General features: G+C 38.5%; 1 protein-coding gene across 1 annotated transcript in view; it reads right to left on the minus strand.

Annotated features, from left to right (window-relative positions):
- Window positions 1-356: 356 nt before the first annotated feature.
- Window positions 357-27,692, minus strand: part of LOC135219339 (uncharacterized) — a 353,665-nt gene continuing 326,329 nt past the window's right edge. Inside the window, 2 exon segments of the mRNA XM_064256015.1 lie at window positions 357-7,132; window positions 15,988-16,160. Coding sequence (XP_064112085.1) covers window positions 5,837-7,132; window positions 15,988-16,160 — 1,469 coding nt within the window. The 3' untranslated portion in view covers window positions 357-5,836.

Below are 27,692 nucleotides of genomic sequence, written 5' to 3' on the forward strand. Positions count from 1 at the left end.
CTGTTCTGTTCATTAATGAAAGTACATCAGTGTTAGTAACTGCATATGAATGGCCATACTCTGAACCTAGCAATATGCTCATGGCCACAGTTTATGCATGTAGGTTTGCCCTTTTTTTTAACCACCACAAAACAGCACTATTTCCCAGTCATGGCAGCACAGTACTGCATATTTGGAATACTGCCCTGTAATGTGCGAGGAATAAAGAGATTACTTCCTTTTTTGTCCCAATACGTAGTTTGATGTCTACGCTAAGATTATCATAAACCTGTGATATTTGAAGAATTATGCATAATACTATACATAAGATACTCACATCATTGTTTCATTACAAACTTAAAAGTAAAATTAAAGAATTATAAAAAAGATACTTTTATTTACTGTCTCCATCAATATCTAAAACAGCCATGAAACTCTGGAAGACAAAAAATATTGCAATTTTGGATAAGTATAAGAATGCCCTTCTAGAGAGTCTTCAATGTCAACATGTAACCAAGTTGTACACAAATTCTTAGTTTACTATAATTACACAGAACAAGAGATTCATCACAGTTTTACATCTGTCAAAATTCATAAAAATTGATAAAATGAAACATCTAGCCATAACCAGAAACTTCTGATTACATAGTTTATGAAAAACAAGTCAAAACTTAAGGATCTAAGCTAACTAATTATCCATTTATATAAACGCAACTCATTATAGCACTCTACCATATGGCCAAGGAAGAATTTCCAAGAATGGGAAATGCAATTTCTATGAAAATAGTAAGCACAAAAACAAGTCTTAAAAGTATGAAAATAGTGTATGAAAGGGTTACGAAATTAATATCACCAAGGTAAAGAAGCTGATAATAATAAATGGAAGCCAACGTTTGTGCTATAAAGTACAACATCTATTCATATTCCAGCCTTTAACAAAAAATAATAAATCAATTTACAGCTAAAAAATTTCTTCATACCAAAACACTAGAAATCATGCTCCTTCAACCACATTTCAATTGAAGTGTATTAACTGACAATACAACACAAATGAGTATAAGCTAAATATTTAGGTTGCATGTCAAACACCAGTTTTCTTGTCAATAAAGGTTACAAAGTTAAAAAGATGATGATTATCCAGTGTTTGGTGTGCAAACACCTGTTCTTAAGGTATTAAAATACATATAAACGGTGATGGATTTACATAATGCAAAAGTTATGAATGCTACAGGCACTGTGCTTTTAGAAATGCTACCCATTTTAAAAATGGTTTAATGCTATCATATCTGGATAAAGGAGCTAACAAACAAAAATTTAAATCTTTATCATTATTTGTAGCTGTTTGTTCCATCATTTTTACTTTTAAGACTCTTTATTATTTCAGGGAAATATGGCCATCAAATGGGCACCTATCTGCTAATTCCTGTCTACAATACTGAAGCTGGCATAGGAAATGTTTGTTCCATGGACATATGTCTTTGACATTACTTCTTGCCGGAGGAAGACTTTGTGCCTGTGCATGGTGAGTATGGACTTTTAGGCAAATGCAGTGCACAACCAATACAAAGGGTGGTACATTTTCGTTATACTGTTTGTGAACTTTACTTACCAAATAAATATAAAGTTCTGATTTTTATAAACATACTAGTTTTAATGACTTCATTAACAATAGTGAATGGGACAGCAAGTATATTTGGTATCATTATTGCAAAAAGTAAACCGAAGGAAAAAAAAACTTGCAGTGTAGGAAAAAAAATGCATGCCGACACAATCTGTTTATGGTAATGATTGGTTGGTTGGTTGGTTGGTTGGTTTTATAAAGTTTAGGTGTAACACCAAGCACTGGGGCAGCAAAGGCCATTCAGCCCTTAATGGTAATGATGATATATAATAATGAGGCTGGAAATGAAGAACATCTAGTGCTACTGTAAAAGGAGACATTTGGCGACTTCCTACAACCACTGAACTGAAAATTATATACTTAAGATCTAAAAATGTCTGTGGGGAACTTCAATAGTTGAATGAATTGTTGAAAGCTGATGCTGCTGCTAACAATAGCTATTGTTACCCAAATACAGGAATGAATTGACTAACTATTTGTCAGTAATGGACCTACCACTGAGGAGAATGCCCTCTTTCAGAACAGATGACACTTGAAATGAACTTGGATGCACCATGGTAAAAAGAAATTTATTAATCTCACACCAATGAACATTAATTTCTACATGAATAGTCACAATTTCTGCAAGCTAAATTGAGCAAAATATAACTATTAAACCATATCTTTGTTAATTTTAGCATTAAATGTGACACTTCCATTAAGCAATGGTATATTTGATGCATTTGGCACAGAGAGCAAATGAAGACATTTTATAGGGTCTTATGATAAGTATAAAATAAAGAAACCCTTTCCATCATGCTACAGGCCCTTCAAAGGTTTCTTTACAAAGTCCTTCTAACAAGTCTCCAGTAAGAAATTAATTCTGTCAAATGTTACAAAAGTAATTTCAAAACTAATAAATTCCCTTCATATCAAGTAGCCCACATGACATTCAGAAAAGTAAACCACATTATGTATAAGATAAGAAAATGCCACACTCACGAATAGGAACAACAAAGACCATATGATATTTTGCATATACATATACATATATAATATATATGCAAGCAAATAAAACCAGCAAATATATCTGAAGTTAATACTTTTACCTTTTCTAAATTTGATATCAATTAAGTACACACACACATAAAAAAAAAACATTAAGACATAATTATAGCATATGCCAAAATTATACCACAGTTTATGAGCACTACTGTATTTCCTTCAGAAATTCTAACAGTATCGGAATAGTTTCAAGCTGATGAGAAAATCATTTTATGAAAATACGGCTGGAAAAAATAGATGCTGATACTATACAACTACCAATTATATTACATGCCTTTGTAAAAAGATAAAGACATTTAAAAGAATAATAAAATATATCTGCAGGAACTAGCAAACATTTTTTACACTACTTACAAATAGTATGAGTCCAAAATATCCACCTAATAAGGTAAAAGTAGTGATAGGGCATGACTCTGAAACACTAATTATGTACAAATTGTAGTTACATAAAAATATATCTCTAGTGTACTTTATTAAGTAACTATGGTTTTATATAATACATTTACTTCACCCTAATCAGTGTTTCCTTTCAAAATTTGTTCAATAACCAATAGTATTGAAATAAAAATTCTAGGAAATACCAGCGAGAGTGAAATGGAAGGTAAGATAAAGATCAAGAACAAGAATCTTTGGTTGAATAGTAACAGGAACCTTTTAAAACACTTTTCCCTCAGCAAAGTAGTATTATATGCACATACATTACATTATACAAAAACTGTTTCAGAATGAAATAAAGTTCATAATAAAGCATTGAATCAAAGTTAGCTACTAAAATTACATTAGCATTAATGTGATGTCATCTTATCTAAACAAAGCAAGCATTAGCTGCAGATATTTTTATCTCTTTTGTATCTGTAAAGGACTAAATCGTACATATTGAAAAAACTCACTGTTACTTATGTAAACAGGTATATGTATTTCATTACATGAAGACATCTTAACACCAATGAACTAAAATTCTATGTACATACTGTACTCTATGCCTCATATAACATGTAATATCCATATCACAATTTCTAAAAGGATTCATGTAGTTTATTTCCATAAAAGGTTTCATATAGTATATTTTCAAAGGGTTGTGATTCAAATACTGCCATTTTAATGCTTACCTAACATGAGTCTTAGATGTGAAGATAATGCCCAACCTAAAGTATACAATTCCCTTTGAGCAACTGTTAATACTGAAATCAGGGACAAAATATCCTCAAAGAACAGAAATCATAATGGAGTGGAGCATCAAAACATATCTTACTTCAACTTTTTCCATTGATATCAACTTCAAATAATGTTTGATCTTATAAATATTAAAATTAAGAAAGAAAAACTTTGTGGCTGGAAAGATGTGCAAAATTACAGTCTACAGATACAGGAAAATTTCTTGAAAGCCTGTTATTACTCACTGTTACTCATCAATCATGCATTAGGTTATAAACCATTCAACCTCTAAGCTTCAAACATGTCAATAATCTTACATCATTGAAACAGAAATGAAAGGCTTAAAAACACACTGGGTATTTCAAAATTAAATGGGCAATTTGATACTTATCGTGAGACATATCTTGAAAAAAAATAGTACCTGTAAACTACTACAGCCTTGAAGGATAAAGTACAAAAAACTGCAAGAGGGCTGATCCTGAAGCATCAAGTTGGATGACTCATTGGGAAATTCCAATACTGTTTGCCTAACAAGACTAACAATTAGCACCTGGGCCAGGGAATCTTGATATCAAACTGTCCGTCGGTTGGCGACACGTCAAATTGTCATAGGGTCAGGAGCACTTGCTACCAAATACATGGCAATTTTACTGTTAAATTTCAACCAAACTCTCCCACTTGCATACAAATTCCCTTAAATGTGTTTAATCTGTTTCCTGTTTCTGTCTCAATTATGATGGATGGTCAACAATAGTAGTACTGGGAGGTGGAAAATGCAAAAATACTATTTTTTACATCTATCTGATTTAAACACACCTCAAAATACTTCTAGGCTGTTCCATACCTCAAGTTGTATATGCGGTTACTAAATACCTAATTCCATCAGGGCAATTTATCTGCAGTCCCAAACCAGCATCAGTTTTTTCTGGCAGCACATAATTCAGCTCTACAGCTTGTAGGGTTTTATCCTCAAACTACTTTATCCTGCATGATGCTTTTGTCATGCACTTAATGGGCAATATTCAAGCTTTAGAAGCGCTTCTCTCTCAAGTAACCCACCCTTTACATATGTACTCTCCCTGGCTTTCAAGAAAAAGAATAACATTTACAGATAAAGGAAGTGGAAATATCAGCAACTAATTAACTTGCTTAGGTTCAAGACAAAAGACTGATCATCAATGAAGAGGTTGCAAGCCAAAAGCTATAATTAAACTGATAAAAACAAGGAAAACATACTAAAAAGAAGAACCTAACTCTACAGAATACCACATTTAGGACTCTATTACAAAGAAAAATGTTTCAAAGCATTATTTGACTTAATATAGCACCAAAACAAAAAAGATAGCATGAATTCATTTATTAAAACGTTATTGCTCAATTATGACAGCACATGACATCAAAGGTTCCAACAGAAAACAATACAACCTCAACATGTAAGGTGAAAAGAATATGATGATGTGCCTTTAAAATATTGCATAAAGGAACAATAAGCTTAACTATGGTAAACATTATACTAATTTACTTCCAGAATGGATTATAAAGATTTAAATATTTTATCTTTAAAAAATTCCAGGGTCATAAACTTTAACTATTCTTGGTTACTAGGGAGCTGTAAATAAGGACACTACACATTTACATATTTACCTTGACAGCTGAAAGTGATGCTGTAACTCAACAGAATCAGGAAGCTGTATAATATTTACCTTCAACGATGCAGTACCTCAGCAATTCTTGTCAACCTTTCATGACTGACACTGACTATTAATTTGAAGCTTGTCACAGTCTTTAATAAGAGTTGGAGATTCTCAAGTTTAATACTTTGAAATGAAAGTTTCTACAATTTCTGTACCAAACTATATATGAATTGATTTTCAATATTCCATAAACATTTAATGAGACACACCAACATTGGACGGATATCTTTCATATCTGACTTGTTCAAAGTCAAAAGTGTCCTCCATAAACATCTACAATATAGAAGAATTACAACAGACCTAAGTATTTTGGAAATACTATGTCCTTAACATTTATGAAATATCAAATAACATTTTGCAGAGATATTTTGGAGCTATCATGACTATTTTGTGGGGTTTTAAGGTGATCCGAATCTTCTAAAATAACCAATTCAATTTTGCCATCTTCATTATTATTTTGCTGATTTCGATCATTATTTTCATTGACTTGATCAGTGCTACCAGTTCTATTATTTAAAGATTGTGAAGGATTTTTGTCCTTGTCTGATGAAGATACTAACTCTGGATTATGAGTATTCAAAATATCTACTGGTAAGTTATTTTGCACTTCTTTTGCCTGGTTAACAATGTTTGATGATGTAGAATTACTATTAGAATTTGTATTGTTCTGTGGTAACAAGATATTAGAAACAGGTGAAATATGACTCATTTCCGAGATTTTTGCTGGAGATGTTACCTTCTTTAAGCTATTTTGTTGCTGATCTGCAATTTTTTTACTTGCTATATTATCTGCTTGACTACCAGATTTGGTACTGGTAGTTTGCTGTGATTCTGCACTTGTAGCTGGTGAAGCCTGGGTTGGTGGATTTTTTAATTTTGGTGGTATATTTCCTAAATGCCACTCTCTACGGAGACGAGCTAGTATACTAGGAGCATCATCAGTATCTAGTAAACTCTGGCTTCCAGGAACAGGTGCAGAGTTCCTGTTAACCTGGCCAGCACTAGAATTGGCACGTCGAACAAGAATTGCTGCATTCTGTCTGTTACTAGTACGGACACTGTTACATTTCCTGCATGCAACAGTCGGGTGGTGCGGATTACGACACATTGGTGGCCGTGGTAAGGGCATATCACTGGCAAGCTTAGGAGAAAGAGGTGGACTAGTAAGCATTGCAGCACCCTGCTCGGCAGGATGAGACAGTGCAGGTAATGACTGCATTCCAGAGGCTCCGGCTTGCTGAATTAACAGTTCATGACGACCATGATATGGAGGAGGATCACAGTTCAGGTGGTCAACTGGCTGTAAGGCAGATGAAGCATCACGACAAATCTTGGAGTGAGATTGCTGGCCACAAAGTGAGAAATCTTTTCTTTGAGATGCTGGAGTTTGATTCATAGTTTCCATACAGTAAGATCGGAGAGATTCAGAGGGTTGGGTATGATAAGAACCATGAGTTGAGGAGGGGGAATCCAGCCCCCCCACTCCAAGACCCATAAGAGGCAAATCAATATTGGGGTGTCTAGTAGAAGGGATGAGAGAGGAGTGTGGTTCTACACACGCCAGTAGTGACTTGGAAAGCGTGCCTTCTCCAGCTGCAAAGCCAGGATGAGCCAGTCCTGGAAAACACACCACACCCAGCTGCAATGAAACACCTGCATGTCACCAATAAAGCATTGACAGTCAGAGGAGAAAATGGCCATGAAGTGAATTGCAGAACATACGAATAAATTACAGATACCTGTACTACAATACTATTGACCTCACTGAAACACTAACCCTTATATTAACTACGAGTAATTAAAAAATTGCAGACCAAGTCCCATCAAGGTGTAAATAATCAAAGTTTAATTTCTTCAGTCTTTGCATGAATAGCATACAGCCTAATCGCTGAAATAATTTTCTCTAATTTTTTCAGTCTGTACATAAAGAACCTTTAACCTAACTTCTTTGATTAACCTTCTATTCAACCCATGACCAATGTGCCTTAAATAATCATTTTTTTAAATGGTATAAATACTCACAAACAACAAAACACAAGCTACCCCTCATTATGGAATCCTAAGAATATTTATAATTTATCTGGAAACAATACCTAACAACTTTAAAAACACACAATATTCAAAATAATCTTATGAAGTTTTCAATAGTTTTAGTTAAAATACAACAAATTATATATACAGAGCCTAAATCTAGCTTTACTAACTTTGTGACTCCTTCAGTATTCTAAACTGATAGACCTATAAGAACAAATCCACTTATGGCCAGAAAAGTATTTGAAACTACAGGAGATATTGAAGAATCAAACGAAAGCTCTGTTAAAAGTGATGAAAGCAAGGAAAATAAGTAACACTCTAATACAGAAAACTGTTAAACCATATAAAACAATGCAAGTAAAGGTCTGAAATAAATTTTAAATGTCATTTCTATTCTTCCTAGGATACACACCTAAGCTTTCAGAAATGGAGTTAAGCATGCCTTGCACAAGTAACTCCACTTATGAAAACGTCAGTTTGTATTCCCATCAGAACAAAAATCAAATATACTGTACAGTAAAAGTGTGATATATTCATAAGTATTTGTAGTATTAATAATCAAAGCTTCGCCCTTCTAGGTTCTACAGAGTATATTAGCCTAAATTCAGACTTTCAGTGGGTGATTATCTAAATACACAAGTATATTTCAAGGCTCGAATGTGGATCTAATTTTTTCAGTTTTGGACTGACATGACATTCTTGGCCATACACTGGTTGAGTTTTAACTTGCTTCAAAGATGAAAGTATTTCACCATATGATTGCAAAGCAAGAATAGTCAGGTATCTATTCTGTAACTTATCTAGCCATAAGTAACCACCAGTTGGGACTTTCAGAAGTTATGATATTAACAACACATCAAATCAGCAGCTACAACCAGATGCCACCTTCACAGATTTCTAGACTGGTTCCTTTATTGTAACCATTAACTAGTCAAAGTGACTTGACCAAATTTAGTCAGTCATCATAGCCATACCTAAAAACTTTGTCCCTCCTATGAGGTAAAATCTTATCATTTCTGATACTCTTAGGATTCCCACTACTTTACTGTATTTAGAGATTTAATAACAACATTTTTAGACAAAATTCAAGGGCGTTTCTCCAACAATCTGCTGGGTACATTTATAAACTTACAATGACAGGTAAATACAAATAATTGAAGGGGGCTGACATTACCTACCTAGATTCTGAAGAGCCGACTACAATTTCTAGTCAGTTTGCCTCTCATACCAGTGAATAGAGAAATTCCAGTAAGGAAATAACTTTTATTTTCATGTTTACTTCTTGCCAAATATGGTTGAGAAGACTAATCTACAAAAACTTGCAATTCAGGGGAATGCATATTCTTAAACATTAAACTCTAAGGATTAATAATACAGATTTAAATAATGAATTATGCTTAAAAAGAGGATTAAGTAAGTGAAACTGATACTCACAGTGCTCAAGGTTTCATTAGTTCCAAGCCAAACTTTATAAAAAAGCAGCTCTTTTAACAAATATAAGAATTTTATATGTAGTTTGTATTTTTTTCTAGGATACAGACTACACTTTTATAAATGGAGTTAGTACTCACTCTCAACTCAAAAATCCTAATGCCTAAGCCTACGGCCTGACCCGACCTCATGAAGTCCCCTTCTTCCACTGTGTGAATCGGCCTCTGCAGCCAGTCTAACATACTTGCTTGGGAATAGATCAACTATCAGAGGGGGCAGATGAGGTGGATAAATACTACCCTTATGAAAAAGTAGGTTTGTATCCTTGGAAAATACAAATATAGTGAGCCCCTGTTTTCGCATTCTCCGGATTCACGGACTCACACATTCGCGGATCTCTCTGGAACATATACCCCCATTATCCGTGGGAAATTCATCTATTCGCAGTATTTTTCTATGGGAAATATCCACAAATTCCTGGTTTTTTAATCAATATCATCATAAATGCACTGTTTGTGATAAAACTATTAAAAAAACCAAGTGTAAAAATTTTAGTGGGTTTTTCTTGAGTTTCAACTAACAAAATAGGCCATTTTAAGTATCTTTATTGGGGTTCCAACTATTCACGGGTTCTAACTATTCACGGGGGTCTGGTACACATCTCCCGCAAATAAGGGGGGACCACTGTAATACAATTTAAATTTATTATTTATTATCATGGGAATACAAACCTACAATTTCATAATGGGGACTTACTCTGTGGGAGGACAATCAGCCCCTACTAACCTGGATGGGCATGCCCCATGTACACACAGGCCTAGACACTACCCAACTACTGACAACCTCCTGTACTCACCAGTCCTTTTCAATATCTTGGTTGGTACTCTGAAGTCCCTGTGACAGAGCTTGTCCACCCAACATATGAGGGGGTAGGGTTCTACACCTTAGACACGGGGTGTGACTAAGGGGTCCAGGGTGTACACTATGCAGCAAAACGCATGCAACTTTTTTTATTTTTGTACTGGACAAGCGTTGTTCTCAAGTAACCACTCAGTATTAAATCTTATTTGTTCATATACAAAACAAACCTTTGGTCTTAACATTAGGATAATCTTATAGCGCCAGCTGGAAATCCAATAAAATGAATAAAAAAAAACTAGTGAGATCCAGGGACTATTGGCATCTGTACTTGCTCACAGGGTATTTGGGAGCTCCCACAATGCCTTGGACAACCCGTGTGCTCATCAGTTACTTTCTTACCACCTTTCAGAGAGGACATGATTACTCTCTATCTTTTTAAAGCTGGTTTAGTTTGCCCATTTTCCTATCTTTTCTCTGGGTGTGTGATCCTGTAGGTTTGTATAAGTTGTGAGAGATCAAAGAGAATTTTGCCTCGCCAACAAAGCTTCTTCGGGATCTTGCAAGAAACAAAGGAATGCCCTGGGGCAAGTGGGTTTCCTTGTTTGAAATTTTTATTTTCAGTGTCTACGGATCCTCCCCCAACATGCAGTAGGTGCAGTTACTGATCCATGTTCAATTTGTCGTTGTTGGTCAGTGGAACAATGAAAAAGTTTTATGAGAATGGCCTGTACAAGAGAAATGAGACGCCACCATCTTTGGATGACCAAGCGTCTTAAGCCTCTTTTGTTCCGACTCTGCATCATGCTGTTCCATATGTTTCATCACTTGGATTTGATGCTTCCCATACCCCTTCGGTTTCTTCTAATGAGTCGTTGTTGGAAGCATCAGGAAGGGTTTTGGGTATATTTTGTACCTAATTATGCTCCTTCCTTCCCTTTGGGGAGAGGGGGAGCATCGCCATCTTTGTCATATGTTTCAGCCCCCGATACACAGAGGATGGAGGGAATGTGTATGGCCTTAGGCCTATCAGGGGTACCAATCTCAGATGGATTGTTGTCTTACTATATGAAATCACACTTCCCTCCGCGTCTTCCGACTATGAAGTGTCCCTCCCCTCCTCCTTGTCTGCAGTTTATGGGGGCGAATGCTAAGACAGCTGCAGTGGCACATATGATTCCAATGCCACAGAATTTGGGAATTAACTTTGCAGGCCCTACAGGGATTCCAACAGTTTCTACACAGCGTCTTCCATCAAGCACAGTGACATCACAGCCTCCTTCCACTCTCACATCTTTGGTGCCGACAGATGCAACTACATTTTCACACCTGCATGTGGAGTGTGGGTCCGTAGCCGAAGAAGCCAGGAAACGAGAACACATGAAACCTTGAGTTCCCGGCCACACATGTTGGCGAGGTTGAGACGACGCAGAGGAAGCCATAATAACACAAGCGCACACACACACAGACAAGCAAAATAGCGAAAATGGGCAAAAAAACCGGGTAAATGGCCAAGAGTAAGCAACCGCAACTATCACCCAGGCGGTCAAGAAAAAGACGAAACGCGGTAGCGTGGGTGCGCGGTCTTTGACCAGTTTTCACCTGAGATACACATGCTTTGCCAGATCTCACAGATTCCTTGCTTTTCAATCTACGATTGTTTAACCGGATCCAGCTAGGCGCTAGAAAATTATCCTATTATTAAGACCAAAGGTTTGTTCGCGTATGAACAAAAGTCCAATAATGCAGCATTGGTAACCCCGCCAAATACACAGAGAAGTGGTGGTTCGGCCTGGGACCAGTAGATCAAGGTCAACTTCCCCAACAGCCACTGTGGACAATAGTAGAAACCGTGATGACATACATTCTACTTCAAGGGAGCCATCATCCTAGAGGAATAGATGGTGTTCTCGCTCTAGATCAAGGAGCATTGAAAGGTTTAGACATTCACATTCTCCTGGTGGCTATTCAAGAACCAGCCAGCAACAGCCATCAGAGTACATAGGTGCCGTGGTTGTAGGATTGGGCGATCATGAATCCCATGGACATTTGTCCGCTGATAGGAGTGAGCTACCTTCATCGGTGGCTGAACAGAATTTTTGGAAGCAGAAAAAGGGGAGAATCTGGAGTTTCTGGCTCCCTATGCAGAGGTGATTTACTTAATTTCATATTTACCATAATTAAAAATGACTTGTGTTAATATTTTTATAATGATCTGGCTGATATTTTGATAGAAAAATATAGCATTTCTACTTTAAAACCAAGCTTAGTGAACTGTATCTTTTGTTGAGTAGAATTGCAAAATGTTTCGTCATTGCAACTTAGCGTCATTTGGAATGTGAAGGTAAGAGTTGCCAGTTAGTGACTTTCAGATAAAAATAACTTAAATTGGATCACAAGACTTTTACTGAATGCTGTACATGTCTAGGGACTTGTGGGCTAAGTCTCTCGCATAGAAGGGTGTGAACATGGTTTAGCACTTCCATACTCCTGCCCTCATACCTGTAGGAGGGAGTGGTTCCTTCTGTATGCCACATAAGGGGGAATGGCCCTGATGTCATTGGCTTTTATCTTTCCTGGAGACTGGTGTGTTCTTGTTAGGAGTTGTAGGCCCTTGTATGACTTCCTTCTTTGTTCTGCCCATACTAACACAAAACCTCTTGCACCTGGGTCTCAGTGGTGCCATCCTTTTTAGATACTGGTTTAGGGCTCTCACTGGACAAAGCAATAGCACTGTCTCCCCTCCCCCCCCCCCTCCATGAAGTCCTTCACAGAAGGGATGCAAGAAACCTTCGAATCTAAGGCCTGGGGCTGAGGGGCCTCGAGTCATTGCCACAAACTCAGGCATAAACTTCTGGGACAAGAGACTGTACAGCTCCCCATCCCTCTTGGCAGAGGAAAATGCCAGAAGGAATAGGGTCTTGAGGGTAAGGTTCCTGTCTGAAGCCTGCCAAAGGGGTTTATAGGGGGGCTCCCCATGTGGGGGACTCCTCTCTCTTGGAGGCAATTCTTATGGAACCCACTTAGGATGATGGCTGACAACTACCAAGGCTTGGAGAGGTTGATGCCCCTCAGCCCAAAGACCTCAGTGAGGGCTGCCCTGCAGCTATAGATGGCCATTACCAACAGGGTCTTTCCATGCCTCATGAAGAATAAAGACGAGGAAGTCTACAATGTTCTTCAAAGATGTCTTAAGGGGATTGAGGCCCCTCTGACAACGCCTACAACAGCAGTATTCTGTCAAATTCTCTGGTAGACCCCGATCAAAGAGGGTCTGAAGGTATCTGTAATGACTGCTGAAGAGTCTCTAGAAAATTTCTTCTTTCGGAGGAATTGCTGGATAGTCTCCAACCATGAAGCAAGAGGGCAGCTACATTCCAATAGCATTTTTCGTTGTACTTCTGCACCATAAGATTGAGCGGTTGGGCAACTTTTGGGTCTTTCACCATCAGGTCAGCATACCATTCACCTTGTGGCCACAGGGGAGCCACCAGGGTCATCAGTAGAATCTGGGACTTGTAGAATCTGTGTAGTACCCTTTTCAGTTGAATGAATGGAAGGAGGGTGCACATGTCCATGTTGTCCCCTGAATGTTGGAAGGCATCCTGCATCATTGCCTTCTGGTCTGGTATCAGGGAAAAGCACACTGGTAACTTCACATTTGCGGCTATCACAAACACATCAATCGTGATGCCCTGCCACAGATCTAGAAGGCTGTTTAAGAGTCTTTGCTTCAGGTACCACTGCATCCCAACAAAGTGATCCTTCCTGCTTAGTAGGTCAGCCACTGTTTCTGTTTCCTAGCATGACCTGGCCATCAGGCCCAGTCCTGTGAGGCTGTCCACTCATGCATCACTACTGCCAACTTGCATACGGTAGGAGAGACCGTTCTGCCCTGTTTGTGGACAAGCACTGTCACATTGTCGCTCATCACAACCACCATGTGACCCTGGAGGTAGTGTTTGAAGTGTTGGATAACCAACCATGCTGCTCTCATCTCCCAGATGTTTGTGTGTTCTGCTCTCTCCTTGGGGCTTACATCCCCAAAGTGCACCCTCCATTGAGGTGTGCCCCCCCAACCTTTTTGGGATGTGTTGGAGAATACCAACATCTCTGGCAGCAGCTTGCTGAATGGGACTCTCAATGTCAGGTTGGCCGAGTCCCTCCACCAATCTAGATCTTCCGTTACCTCCTCCATTAACTTGCTATCCTTTCTTTTGAAGGGAAGGCTCTTACTAACTTTGTACCAAGTGTCCTTCCCAGGTACTTGACACGGGTCTTCAGTTCCAACTCAGACTTGCGAAGATTCACCATGACGCAGTGTCCAGCATAAGTCCAAGACCATGTCCCTCTCCCTTTCTCTACTTCCTCTTGTGGGTCCAAAGGGTAGCCTGTACCCGATGTAGAACTGGCACTGTTCATGAGTCTGCTTCTCACTTTGATCCTCCTCTTTTTCTCTGATTTGTTTCTCCAGCTATGGGGGGGCTGGAAAGACCAAATGGTCCAAGGGGCCACATTCGCACTTCTGGTGGGGGCCGCTGCTGAAAGCATGCTGTCTTTACCTGGGGCTTGAGAATGAACACCTTCCACTGGAATTTCTCTGCCTTCCCAGTAGGATGTCTCTACCAGCACTCTGTCTTGGTTGGTGGGAAACTTGTGAGGAAAAGGCCTGAGAGAACTGGGTGTCCCTCAGTTCCTCTTTCCTGACCTTTATGATCTTCTGCAGTCTTTCGAGTGGGGAAAGTTGGCCAAGTAGTTCTGAAGCTGGCTATTCTGCATGAATAGCCAACTCCTGCAAAATGTACCTCTGCACATGGGAGGAAATCTTTCTGACATCTGAGGATGAGTTCCCCCTGATACATGATGTAGGAGATTGCCTTTTTTGACTAGCCTAAGTACATCATAAAGGCAGGCCATCTTTCTGGCTGGACTGCATTCTTAATCTCTGCCAACCATGCCAAATGGCATTTCTCAAACCATAAGATGGCTCAAAATTGTTCTGGCTAGTCTGAACTCTATGGTGGAGGCCTCTGCACTGCTGAATTTCACTTACTACTTCTTGAATCATTCGAGCATAACATTATTCCTCAACCTGCAGATGGAGAGTTAGATGCAGGAGGGAGAGGTCTAGGGAGGCTGGAACCAAAGTAGCCATTTTTCACACTGGGGCTGACAAAGGATGCTCAACAACACAGAGAAAAAAACACAGAAGAGACCTCCTTCCCCAAAAAAACACACTGCACTTCACAATCAGCACGAAATGTCTACAGGAAGGAAAATAAGCACAATCAGCAATGCAATAAAAGTACACATAAAACAAATTTCACACACCTGTTGCAAAGAAAAACTTGGCAATAAAAATGGGAGAGTTGAAGACAAACTGGATGCACCCATGGCTGAGAACACAGTGGAATTGAAATACAGAATTTAGACCAACAGCAACCGCCGGGACCTATGAGGTCATTCAGCAGTGAAACAACTGTCAGAGAAGATGGGAGAGATAATATGAATGGGGGTACAGTAAAAGGCATGAAAGATGTTGCAGCTAATTTCCAAAAGGATGCTGCATAGAACCTATGTAATTACTTACAGTGCACCACACAAGTGCCCTGACAGCACTAACCCCCCTATGAGTGAGATCACAGTGGAAGATGGAGACTTCAAAAGATCTGGTCAGGCCATAAGTCTAGGTGTTAGGATTTTGTTTTGAGTCAAAACAGCCAAAGAGCACCTTGCATGAGTAACTCTATTTATGAAAGCATAGAGTTGTATTCCTGTCAGAACAAATTACATTTTTGCCCTAGTTTAACAAACTACATGCAAATTTGATGCATTATTTTGCAATCACATATATCTTCAAAACCAGGCACCAATGAACTAAAAGCAATTATTCACTTAAAACTATTTATCTTTGTACTTTCCTGGTGATATAATCACAGCTTTTTGCTGACCTGACCATATTTCACATCAATTAGCTACATTTCTTTAACTAATAAAATGTCACCAAACAATCAGCTTCTGTTGCCAAACTATATGAGAGAGAGAGAGAGAGAGAGAGAGAGAGAGAGAGAGAGAGAGAGAGAGAGAGAGAGAGAGAGAGAGAGAGAGAGAGAGAGAGAGAGAGAGAGAATTTAACAATTTAAAATAAAAAATATTAAATGATGTACTTACTTTTCCCAAGACTCCATCTTCTTTGTCTACCAGAAGGTCGTCATTCAAGTCAGGCAAAGTAGCAGAGGAATGAGCGGCACCTCCAAAATTATCAGTTTGGAGGAATCGGTAATCTTTGCTCTGGCACAAATAACCACTGGTATGCCTTTCCTGACCTGCAATACCGTGGAAAGCTAATATACATATTATTTAACCCAAAAAGGAATTGTCTAAAATAAAACGGCTTATTATGATAAAAATTGTGCCAACAATTATTACTAACAAACCTTTAAAGGTCCCTTCAAAATCTGACATTCACATTACTAAAAGCATTTTTGAAGTGATTACTATAAACCAAATGAAAGTATTTTAGTCAACCACAAATTATAACCAAATTTACACATAAAGTTGTTAACAACATTTTACACAAGAAGTCTTACTACTGAGTTAATCATCACTTACAAACAGTAAAAGTGACAACGTCTTTACATCACAATGGAACTTGTATAAATAGACATGCTTTCACATTCCTAAAGGACTACTTTTCTTAGGTCACAAAAAATGAATGGGTATGAGGAACTACATTATAGTTGATCCTCATTAAATGTGAAGGTTTGGTTCCAGCACTACAGTTACATATCTCTTGTAGAATACAGTATTTATACTTACCAAATCACACATATTCTATAAAAACAAATGCTGTTTATATGTTTTGTTTACGATATATTCTACATGATGATAACACATCTTCACCTTTAGTAATACTGGGACCACTGCAGACTAAGCTGCGTCAGCAATGTTGCAACAATGCCATATTTTTTTATATTCTACCCTTGAAAATTACTTTAATTCTATTTTTATTTCTGATGACCTGGAAGAGACAGTGGTTAAATACACAAGAGAGTACACTGCTCCATCTTGTATTCACCTAATACCAAACTTTTATACCTCTCCTATGTAGGTACTACCTTCACAAAAACTATCGCGTATCGGTTCTTCTTTGAGAGCGTATACATCACAGTAAACCACCAGTTTCAACCATTCTCCATTCATTTGCTTTCAATACCCACACTTCATTTCCATAAAATGGAGTTAATAAAACAATCCTTCATACTTACCTGCTTTGTCTTACATAGGCAAATAAGTCTTCCCAATTTACAGCACACATCCTAACATCTTTCTTGCCTCAACTATACTGGCATTCATCACATTTCCTACCAAATATTTAAACAAATCAACCACTTCTATTCCTCCACATTCCATATTAACATTCACTCTCAAATGCCTCCTTTTTCTTCACTATTCTGAAACAATTCCTCACTCCATTCACAACTCATTTTCTCATCCCAAATCTTTGCATTTACATCTATCCAACCACTGACTTCTCACATCACTCCTTCTATCATGATATTCAACTGAGGCATAACACCCTGGTCTCAAACTCACTTCTCCACTAAATTAGTCACTCTCCAACTTACATACTCTATAACAGTTTTTCCCTTTACTTTCAAGATTTCTCACAAAGCTGGTTCATAAAATGATCCGAATCACACAATGTTCTTGTATAAAACTACACTGTTCTTCTGTTAATCTTTCTGTTATCTATCATTTTGCTGTTTTCAGAAAATTTTAAAGGTAAGGTCGAAGTTCCTACATGTTTGGTCTTGTGACTTTAGGTTGATAGCCTGATATAGACCTGAAATTCCACATTAACCTGTTGGTATGAAGGACAATTCTTGGTCCTTCTTTCATTTGCAGGCAACCTGTCCAATGAAACAGTACGGATAATGTCAGGCAACTCCACAGTGGTGTACCTCAAGATGAAGGCAGTATAAAATCTCCAGTGATGTGCTCTCACTTTGGAAATTCGTAAGTAGACATAGGAATAAAATGTGACACTGATTCCCATACATGTTCTAGAGTTAGAGAACTTGGTGGGTGATTCCTTCAGCAGTTGGGTCTTAGCTCTACCAAAAGATGACCTTTTTCTGGTAAATGTGTAACATTCCAAAGGCCATCAAACTACGGTTCCACTTTCTGGGACTATGCAATGTGAAAAACAGTGCATTCATCTCCTAGATGATCTGGAGGTATTGCCTTCCTGCCATTTAAACAGTTGGCTATTATCATGTCTGAAAAGTGTTCCAACATCCCTTATGATTTGTTTGACCACTTTGACAACCTCATTTTCTTCAGTTCATTGGAACTGCAGACTCATTAACATAAACACACGGAGACGATACGTATAGTGTTGGCTCATCAAGACAGGCAGCTTAAGTCATCATGAACCTAAGTAAACACTATATTTCCATGCTACTAGATGAGTTTTCAGCATATCTTTAAAAGATACAGATCTGCTCCAGCTCCAGCAAAAGTGATTGAGAGCAGAGTTGTATAACTTGGCTCTCCTAGTAAGCTGCACTGGATTTGTTAGAATTAGAAAGGGAGGTTCAACTGAAATCTCTGAAAACACATTGCAAGATGTATGTCTAGTCTTCAAATATCTTGGATTATGAGCCTCAAGAACAAGCATTTTCAAAAATTTACCCTTCACTCTCCTCTCACTCAATTCTACAATTTGTAATTGAACTCTAAGCTCTTTTCAGCATGATATTCCACACTGAAGACAGGAAGAATGACTGTTTGCCATACATAGGCTTGCTTACAAAAACAGTCAATCTTCTCCTAGCTTCAAACGACTCCACAATCTTACAATGACCGCTGCCATAGACACAGTTACAGATTTGGATTAATCTCTTGAAAGGTTGAGTTTCACATCAAAGGGAGCAAGCGTTTTTTGTTGGCCACCAGCACATGTAAGTCTGTGGTCTCAAAGGAAATCATCTCCCAGTTGAGACACGTAATCCTCAAGCATATGAAGAAAATGTCTAATTATATGCATCCTAAGTTAGAGTTGGAGGCATGAATTTGGGGATTTCTCCATTGCTTTTGCTTTTGAATGGAATATGGATGTTAATTCTTCATTGGTATAGATTCCTGGAATCTCCATCTGCATTTTAATTAAGGTTCATCAGTTTTTAGGAGGGAGGCATTTATTCTCCTCCTCATAACCCATATTCCATTCCTTCAATACAGAGCACTTTGGAGCCTGACACCTACACCTTGTAGATGAATTTGATGTATTCTGACAAGCTCAATTAGTAAATGAAACTATTACACAAGATTCAGGTCCAATTCATGACCCCTTGTTAGTATAAAAACCCATTTTTCAACTCACTAAACTCAGAAAACTGTATAATTTGGAAACCTAGTTTACTCTTATTTTGATACAAGACCCATGCTGCCCACCTAAATACAAAGAAAGACAAACTATCATCAGAGGTGCTGACTATCTAAAATGAGCTGCTAACTGCAGAATAGGCAATTGTAAACACCTGGGTTTGCTCTAAAAAATTGTTAAAAATAAGAAGTAAAGTTTGCAAAGACAAGCATGAATTTTATATCTACTTTGAAAATAGCCTAGGCTATTAAATAAGTGGCTCTCTCTCTCTCTCTCTCTCTCTCTCTCAGACATTGTCAAATTTAAGTAACCATTATCCCTCCTCCATATTACCTCCCCGTTACATTTGACATCTCCTTACACTCACAACACCAACACTAAATTGCTTTCCGCAACGCCCAAAGATGCTCGGATGCAGGCCCCCTGGATCTTGTTTGAGGACCCTCATACATTCTCTCAGTTACATTGCCATTCACTTCTTCCAAACCACTCTCATTCAAATTCCCATTATGTCCCTCACCACTATCCTCCCAATCTCATTCACTACTTCATCGACATTAAGCTCTGGTCCCAACATTTCCCCTATTTCTGCTACCAAACCACTCAGTTCATCCATACTTCTGTCAAACTCTTGCAAAGATTTATCCACACTTTCAACTACCTTCTTACTACTAGGTTCCCTTCCCACTGAAGTTTCATTTATCCCTGTTACTTCAAACCCACATACACTATAACTATCATTCATTCCCTCAAAGTCATCCGTATTACACGCTTTATCAACTCTTCGCACCCTACTACCAATACCTTTGCCAAGCCGTTCACCCTTCTTCCTTCCACTTCCTTTCTCTACACTCTTCTGCTTCTTCCATACTCAACCAACACTACCTGTCGATCTCCCAGACTGATTTGTTCACTACACTCGACTCATACTTATTCACCCTTAACAATTCACTCATCGCATTCTCCCAAACATACTGTTGCACATTAGAGGACCCACCCAACTGAATCTCCTTAACACCTCCTTTCCCGAATTCCCAGCCTGACTCATCCTCTTTTGCCTACACACACTTGCCACATGACCTTTCATTCCACATTCAGCACACTTCGCACACTGTTCTTTACATTTCCTAGCATAATGCCCATTCTTTCCACAGTTGCTGAAAACCACATTCATACGGGTACCCCGACATCCACTAGCTATAAGCCCTATCTGTCCACACCTGTAACATTTAATATAAATATCCCTATCTTTCTTAAACTCACTCACTAAATGGCCCGTTTGCCCACACCCGAAACATGCTCCCAACACCCACCGACACTCACTCTTCTTTTGTCCTGGCTTCCCACATCTATAACACTACTGCCCTCGCTCACAGCTAACTGACCCTAACCTTCCAACACTCGCACTCCTCTCTCTCGCAGGTTTCACCATACTTACATTACTTGCTCTAATGCTCCTGTCAACCACTCGCTCTGCCATTCGCCTCGGCCCTTCTAAAATTGCCTCCCTATAGCTCTTAAACTCAAGCATACCCTCATTTACTTTGGTCCTGACGCTGACACTTCTACTCTCACACACCTATCTAGCTCATAATCCCCAGCGATCTCTAAAATATCATTCCACACTAACCTCTCATTTGTCCATCGCATTTTCTCCTTCCGTTGCAGATTTATAAACTCATACACACTCTCAGGCACAGTCGCCAACAACTTCCTCACTAACTCTTTACACTCATTTAGTCGCCAAACTTTTTCCTAACTAATGTTTCAAACCTGCGCACATACATTGACAACAACTCAGCAACATTCATGCTTGCCTCTTCAAAACCATGTTTTCTCCGATACCTAACGTACTCTTTATCCTCTTTGCCTGTTCCACAATCCTGGCTTTCACACTCTATGGCACATTCCCCACACTCATCACTACCCCATACATACTTAACAAAAATCCCGTCAAAAAGCTACCCAACTCTCTTGCCCAGACTCTCGTTATCCCCATACTTAGCCACACAATACTTCCTATATCCTTAAAAAAATCCCCTATATCCCTACTACCTTATTCCTTGTATTATGCACATCGGGGTGCCTCTCTCATATACACAGCCTTTCGTACTTCCTGCTCATTCTCACTCTCACTTTCACTACTTCCATTCTGATCCCTCTTAACCTCATCTGAATACAACAAATCAACTTCCATACTAATATCCATGCTCTTGATTACACTCTTCTTACCCTTCTTCTTTCTACCTACCTGTTCCCACTCACCACTATCTAAATCACTCTCAGCCCTTTCCCCAACGTATTCAATCCTAGTTTCATCTTGTCCATCATCCTTACTAGCCTTCTTTCCCTTAGTCTTCTTCTTTTCCTCAAACCCCTTTCTTATTCTTGTCCTCAGGTTTATCCTTATCCTGTGTCTTCTTCTTTCCTTTACTTATCACAACCAAATCACCTTCGTCATTCATACTCTCCTCCATTCGCTCTTCCACTTTCTTTACCACTCCTGGCCCGTCACAAGACCCAGTAGGCCTACGTCCTACTGCTCCCTCTCCAATGAATCCCTTCATCATCTCCTGCACTGCATTTGTAATTACTCCTAATTCTTCGTCCATTTTCTCAACCATTCTCTCTTCCGCTCGTTTCACCTCTTCTTTCATTTCCACTTTCACACTCCTTAGCATTCCTCTAACTCGCTTTTCAGCTCTTCACACTCTACCCTCAACCTCTCATTCTCTTCTTCCACTCTTTCCTTAGCTTCCCTCAATAACCACAACTCCTCCTTCAGCCTCTCTACTTCAGTCAAACCTTCCATACTCATTTTCCTTCACCAATCATACAACCCACCTCACCAACTGTCCTGCAGCTGCCACGCCAGCAGCCCCACGTTGGATGCCAATAAATAATGTGGCGGGATTACAAGCCAAAACCAAAAAACTCTCAAAACCACACTTGTACTTACCATACACTCAGGGTGAGGAGCTGCATTGCTGTCCGCTGGATATAGCTAAGCTAAGCTAAGCTAAGCTAAGCTAAGCTAAGCTAGGCTAGGCTAGGCTAGGCTAGGCTAGGCTAGGCTAGCTGTCGTAACACAATACACAAACAACCGAACAAGGACAACAATCACACAACAATTCAATAACTATACAGCAAAAGACGACTACACAAATAATCACTATCAGCACCAAAAACCAATGACACGACAAGTCAAAACACCGCCCACAACACCAAGGAACCACAACAACTCACCAACAACACTACTCAATAACTCATCTACAACACAACAGAACTCATAAGAACAACAAATTCAACAACACAGGCACAACAACCTTCAAACATACCATACCAACAATAATTCAAACAACAGCTTCAAAAGACACAAAATAACTGACCATCAATAATACTCAATACTGCTACCAAAACACTGACTGTCCAACACCAGCTCTGATCACCGAGACACAGACTCCCTCACTTCTCCTGACTCTCATAACAGACGCTCGCTACTGATATACACGGCGATTGCCACAACAGTCATACGCTTACGACCACCATCAAACCACTCCCATTTATTCCTCCACCAATTTTGCTCTCTCTCTCTCTCTCTCTCTCTCTCTCTCTCTCTCTCTCTCTCTCTCTCTCTCTCTCTCACGCACCCCTCGAAGACATTGTCAAATTTAAGTCATAATTATCACTCCTCCATAGAACAACAGGTGTCACATAATATTTCCTATGTCTCAGTAATGGAGGAGGAAGGAACTTAAACAATCTATTTGATCTTACAGAACTATCCCTCTGCATGACTTAAGCATGGTAGTTCATACACCTTAGTATCCTTTTCCAGTCCCATTAGAGCTTCAATTCCCGTAGGAGCTATACTAGAAGGGGTTTCAGGCCTCCTCAAGAGGTTATTGAATTGACGAATCAAGGCAATCACCTCCCCATACGAAGCCAGAAACTCCTGATTCTCCCCTTCCTCTGTTTCCAACACATTCTGTTCAACCGCAGACAAAGTTAGTTCACTCCTATCAGCTGACAAACTTCCAAGCGATTCATATCTGTCCAACCCTACGACCGCAGTATCTTTGATCTCTGACGGCTGTTGTTGGCTCGATCTTGAACAGCCACCAGGAGAACGCTAAAGCCTAAATCTTTCCATGCTCCTCGATCTAGAGCGAGAACCCCATCTATTCCTCCAGAATGACAGCTCCCGTGAAGTAGAATGAACTTCCACTCTGTTTCTACTATTATTCTCAACGGTCGTTGGACTATCATTTCCCATGACCATCGGGAAAGTTGACCTTGATCGTCTGGTATTGAGGCGAGCTGGCCTTCCATCGGTGTATCAGGAGAGGTTACCAACTCTTTATTATTTGACCTTTTAAAGGGATCTTTATGATCCTTCCTTCTTATTTAAAAGGTCTTACAGGAGAAACTGGTATATGTTCTCCATTCTTTGCAGATTGATGTCCACTCACTGTTGATTTCCTCAACAGTAGTGGTGTATCCATGAACGGCTTCCCCATCACCGCTGGCATCATTGTCTCAGCCAGTTCCATTGCAGTGTCCATCGAACCTTTCGGCCGTGCCGACGTATCTAAATGACGGCCATCATTGTCGTTACCTTTATCAGCCACTGCCTTCTTCACTTTGTTTTTGACAGGAATGTGACAGTTTTCACTAGAAAATGAAGCAGAGTTTAATCTTCTCTTCTTGGCATGAAGATCAGTCACGAAGTCTCTTATTCTCCAACGCTTGACTGGTGCACACAGTGACGTCATCGAGCCTTGCGATGACGTCAAACTAGAAGAACACAAAGAAGACAATTCACGTCTTTTCCTTTTGTCTTTCTTATCTATCTTCTCTTCCAAAGCTTGCAAATTCTTCATAACTGCTTTTGCTACCAAGTCTGTAAGCGTATTCTCATCCGGAGGCAACGAGGATGTGAATGGCAGTAGGCTGTGACGTCATGGTGGATGCCATGTCAGTTTGTGATGTCACTGATGGTGTATTGTGATGTCACCACGCTTGATGGGAGACGCTGTGTAGCAACTGCTGGTATCCCTGCAGGTGCTGCAAAACTGCTTCCAAAATCATGAGTCAACGGAAACATCAGCACCGTTGTCATTGTCATAGAGTTCGTCCCCATAAACTACAGACCAGGTGGATGAGGGACATTCATAGTTGGAGGACCCAGGGGGAAGCGCGATGTCATATAGTGGGATAATAACCCCTCCAAGGTTGGTACACCTGATAGGCCAAACGCCAACCACATATCTTCCATCCTCTGAGTATCGGGGGCTGAAACATGGGACAAAGATGGAGATGCTCCCCCCTCTTCCTGCCGGGAATGAAGGAGCGTAATTATGTACAAAACTTCTAAAAACCCCTCCTGGTGTTTCCAATAACGAATCATTAGAAGAAGCTGAAGGGTTATGGGAAACATCAAAACCAGGTAAGAAACATATGGAACAGTGATGTATAGTTGATACAAAAGAAGCTGAAGATGCTTGGTCATCCAAAGATGGTGGCATCTCCTCTCTTTTGTACTGACCTTTTCCATAAAACTTCTTCCAATGTTCCACTGACCAACCAAGACAAACTGAACAAGGATTGGTAACAGTACATATGTTCTCTCAGCACCTACTACATGCTGGGTGAGGATCTGTAGACACCGATGTTAGGAATCTCGAACAAGGAAATCCACTCACTCCAAGGCATTTCCTTTGTCTCTTGCAAGAACCCGAAGAAAGTTCCATTGGTGAAACAAAATTCTCCATAATCTCACAACTTACACAAACCTAGCAGATCACACACATACTGAGATCTACCAGATTTCCAGCTGGCACTAGTATATATATCCTCATACTAAGACCAAAGGTTTGCTTTGTATATGAACAAACAGGAATTTATTTTTGGTGATTAGAAATTCATTTCTCAATATAATGTGGTTCAGATCCCACAATAAGCTGTAGGTCTTGTTGCTAAGCAACCAATTGGTTCCTAGCCATGTAAAAATATTTAATCAATTCAGCCAGCCCTAGGAGAGCTGTTAATCAGCTCAGTGGTCTGGTTAAACTAAGATATACTTTACATCAATGAATTCTAAATAACAACTACTAGGTAGGAGGGGAAAAAATGTAAAATGTAAAAAAATCCTTATTAAGCATTGTACTATACAATAAAACAAACAAATTTAATTTAAAGCATTAATAATATGTAAAATTAGGCCACAGCATCAACTGTTCTCCACTATATCAAGAAAAAAAAGATTCAAGGCTTTTTCTTGAATTACAAGTTCAGAAACGTATGTATATTCAGACTTTTTAAAGCAAGTATCAAGCTGCATATCAAGCTTTGATATGAAATGTAAAACAAATAATGTGAGATCTATTCTCTTCACTTAATTTAAAGTGGTTACTGTGCAATATCTTTTTTAGAGAAAATATCTATACTCAAATTTCATGAATGGCTACAGAAAAACATCATGCTGTCTCTCCCACAACTGTAAAGGAGGTCAGTTTCTACTAATAACACAGCCTCCTACACGTAATTACAAGAAAAAGTAGCAAGTGGCATATTGGGGTGTCAAAAATCAGAATAAGTTCAGTCATCTTAAGAACTATTACATGTAAGTTTAAATCAAAATAAGTTCAGTCAACTTAAAAACTATTATATGCAAGTTTTAGTTAATGCAGATGAGGTAGCTTACAATGTTGGGGTAACTGGTTTTTAGACTGTTATAAATTTCTTTCCCCAAATCAAACTCCACATGCTTCACAGTAACTTTTGGCAAATCTATGATAGTTTAACTTGGCAAAGTTAGGCTGCAAACTTCAACAGTGGTTTGCTTATGTTGTACCTTCACAATATGTGGTTAAACAATGGTTGAATATTACTATGGTTTTTGATAGTTTTTCTTTTCTATGCATAATTCATAATTAATGAGATTCTGATTCAATATCCTGCCAATGGAAATCATCAATTTTTTTATATTTTTACTCAGTAAAAGACTTTATCTACGCTATAAAAATCAAGGTACCAATAACAAAATATAGTGCCAATGATATAATAGCATAATCTCTTCCAGACCATGAAATATAGTGAAATTTAAAGAATATTCCTTTTCAAAATCTCTGCACCTCACCAAATTCAAATCACAAATTCTTGAACATGTGAAAAATAGGAATTTCCTAAAATTAAATACAGGCGGCCCACGGTTAGCAGCGCAATCACTTAATGTCGAATTGGTTTTACAGCTGTCGTCAAAAATATTAGTTATAAAATAAGGCATTTTAAGGTATTTTTACGGCACAAGTTTTGGCTAACAGCGCCATTGTCTAACGAGTACATACATTTGTAGAAATACCATTCAGACCATAAAGGTTATGCAAATGTTATTAAAAAGTTTTATTGAGAGTTATTACATAGGTAGTAGGGTAAACTATATGCCCATGGATTAAAAAAAAGTGCAAATTTAGCAATCGATGTGTCGATTTATAACTGTTCATGATTATATATTAAAATGTGTATGAAAATGTATTATGTATGGGGTATTTCTATGTCTGTACATAAATATGATACAAAGGCTGCTTTTGAAACTGCCCTCCACGTTATCAAGAGGATGTTTTTTTATGTTCGTTCTTGTCCACCGCTGCCTCCTGCTCTTCCGAAAACAGAGTTAAAAAAGTGCAAATTTAGAAATTGATGTGTCTATTTTACAAATGTTCGTGCTTTTATGTTTAAAATGTGCATGAAAATATATTATATATAGGGTATTTTTATTTTTGTACATAAATATGATATAAATATATAGGGTATTTTTATTTTTGTACATAAATATGATACAAATTGAGGCAGCTTTTGTAACTACCCTCCGCGTTATCAGCGGATGTTTTTTCATTTTCGTTCTTGTCTGCCACTGTCCCAAAAATACATTTACAGACTTCATGTGGTTATATTTTATTAATCTGGGAGCTAATTATAACTCATTTTGTTAATAAAACTTCTGAATTTTTCTATATGTTTTCATGCTTTTATGTTTAAAATGTGTATAAAAAATGTACTACAGGGTATGTTTTATTTTTTGTACATAAATATGATACAGTGGCAGTACGCATGTCCATTTGAAGTCTTTGTACAGCCCTTCACATGATGAAGAGAACCGGTTGTTCAGTCATGACCAAATAATAAAATTGTAATTTTTATCATTGAATCACGTTTTTATAACATTAAACATATTTACAATTGTTGCATAAATTGATTTTAACCCTCTTACGCCGACTGGACGTATTTTACGTCAACATTTTTTGTCTCCCGTGTACCGACTGGACATATTTTACGTCGACTTACAAGTTTTTTTTAAATTCGCGGAAAAATACTTATAGGCCTACCAGCCTAAAACTTTTGAATCACGCGCCTTGGGGGATGCTGGGAGTTCACGGATCAAGGTGTTGTTTTGTTTACAATCGTTACACAGGCGCGCAAGCGC

The sequence above is a fragment of the Macrobrachium nipponense genome, chromosome 1, assembly GCF_015104395.2.
Source record: "Macrobrachium nipponense isolate FS-2020 chromosome 1, ASM1510439v2, whole genome shotgun sequence".
NCBI lineage: Eukaryota > Metazoa > Arthropoda > Malacostraca > Decapoda > Palaemonidae > Macrobrachium > Macrobrachium nipponense.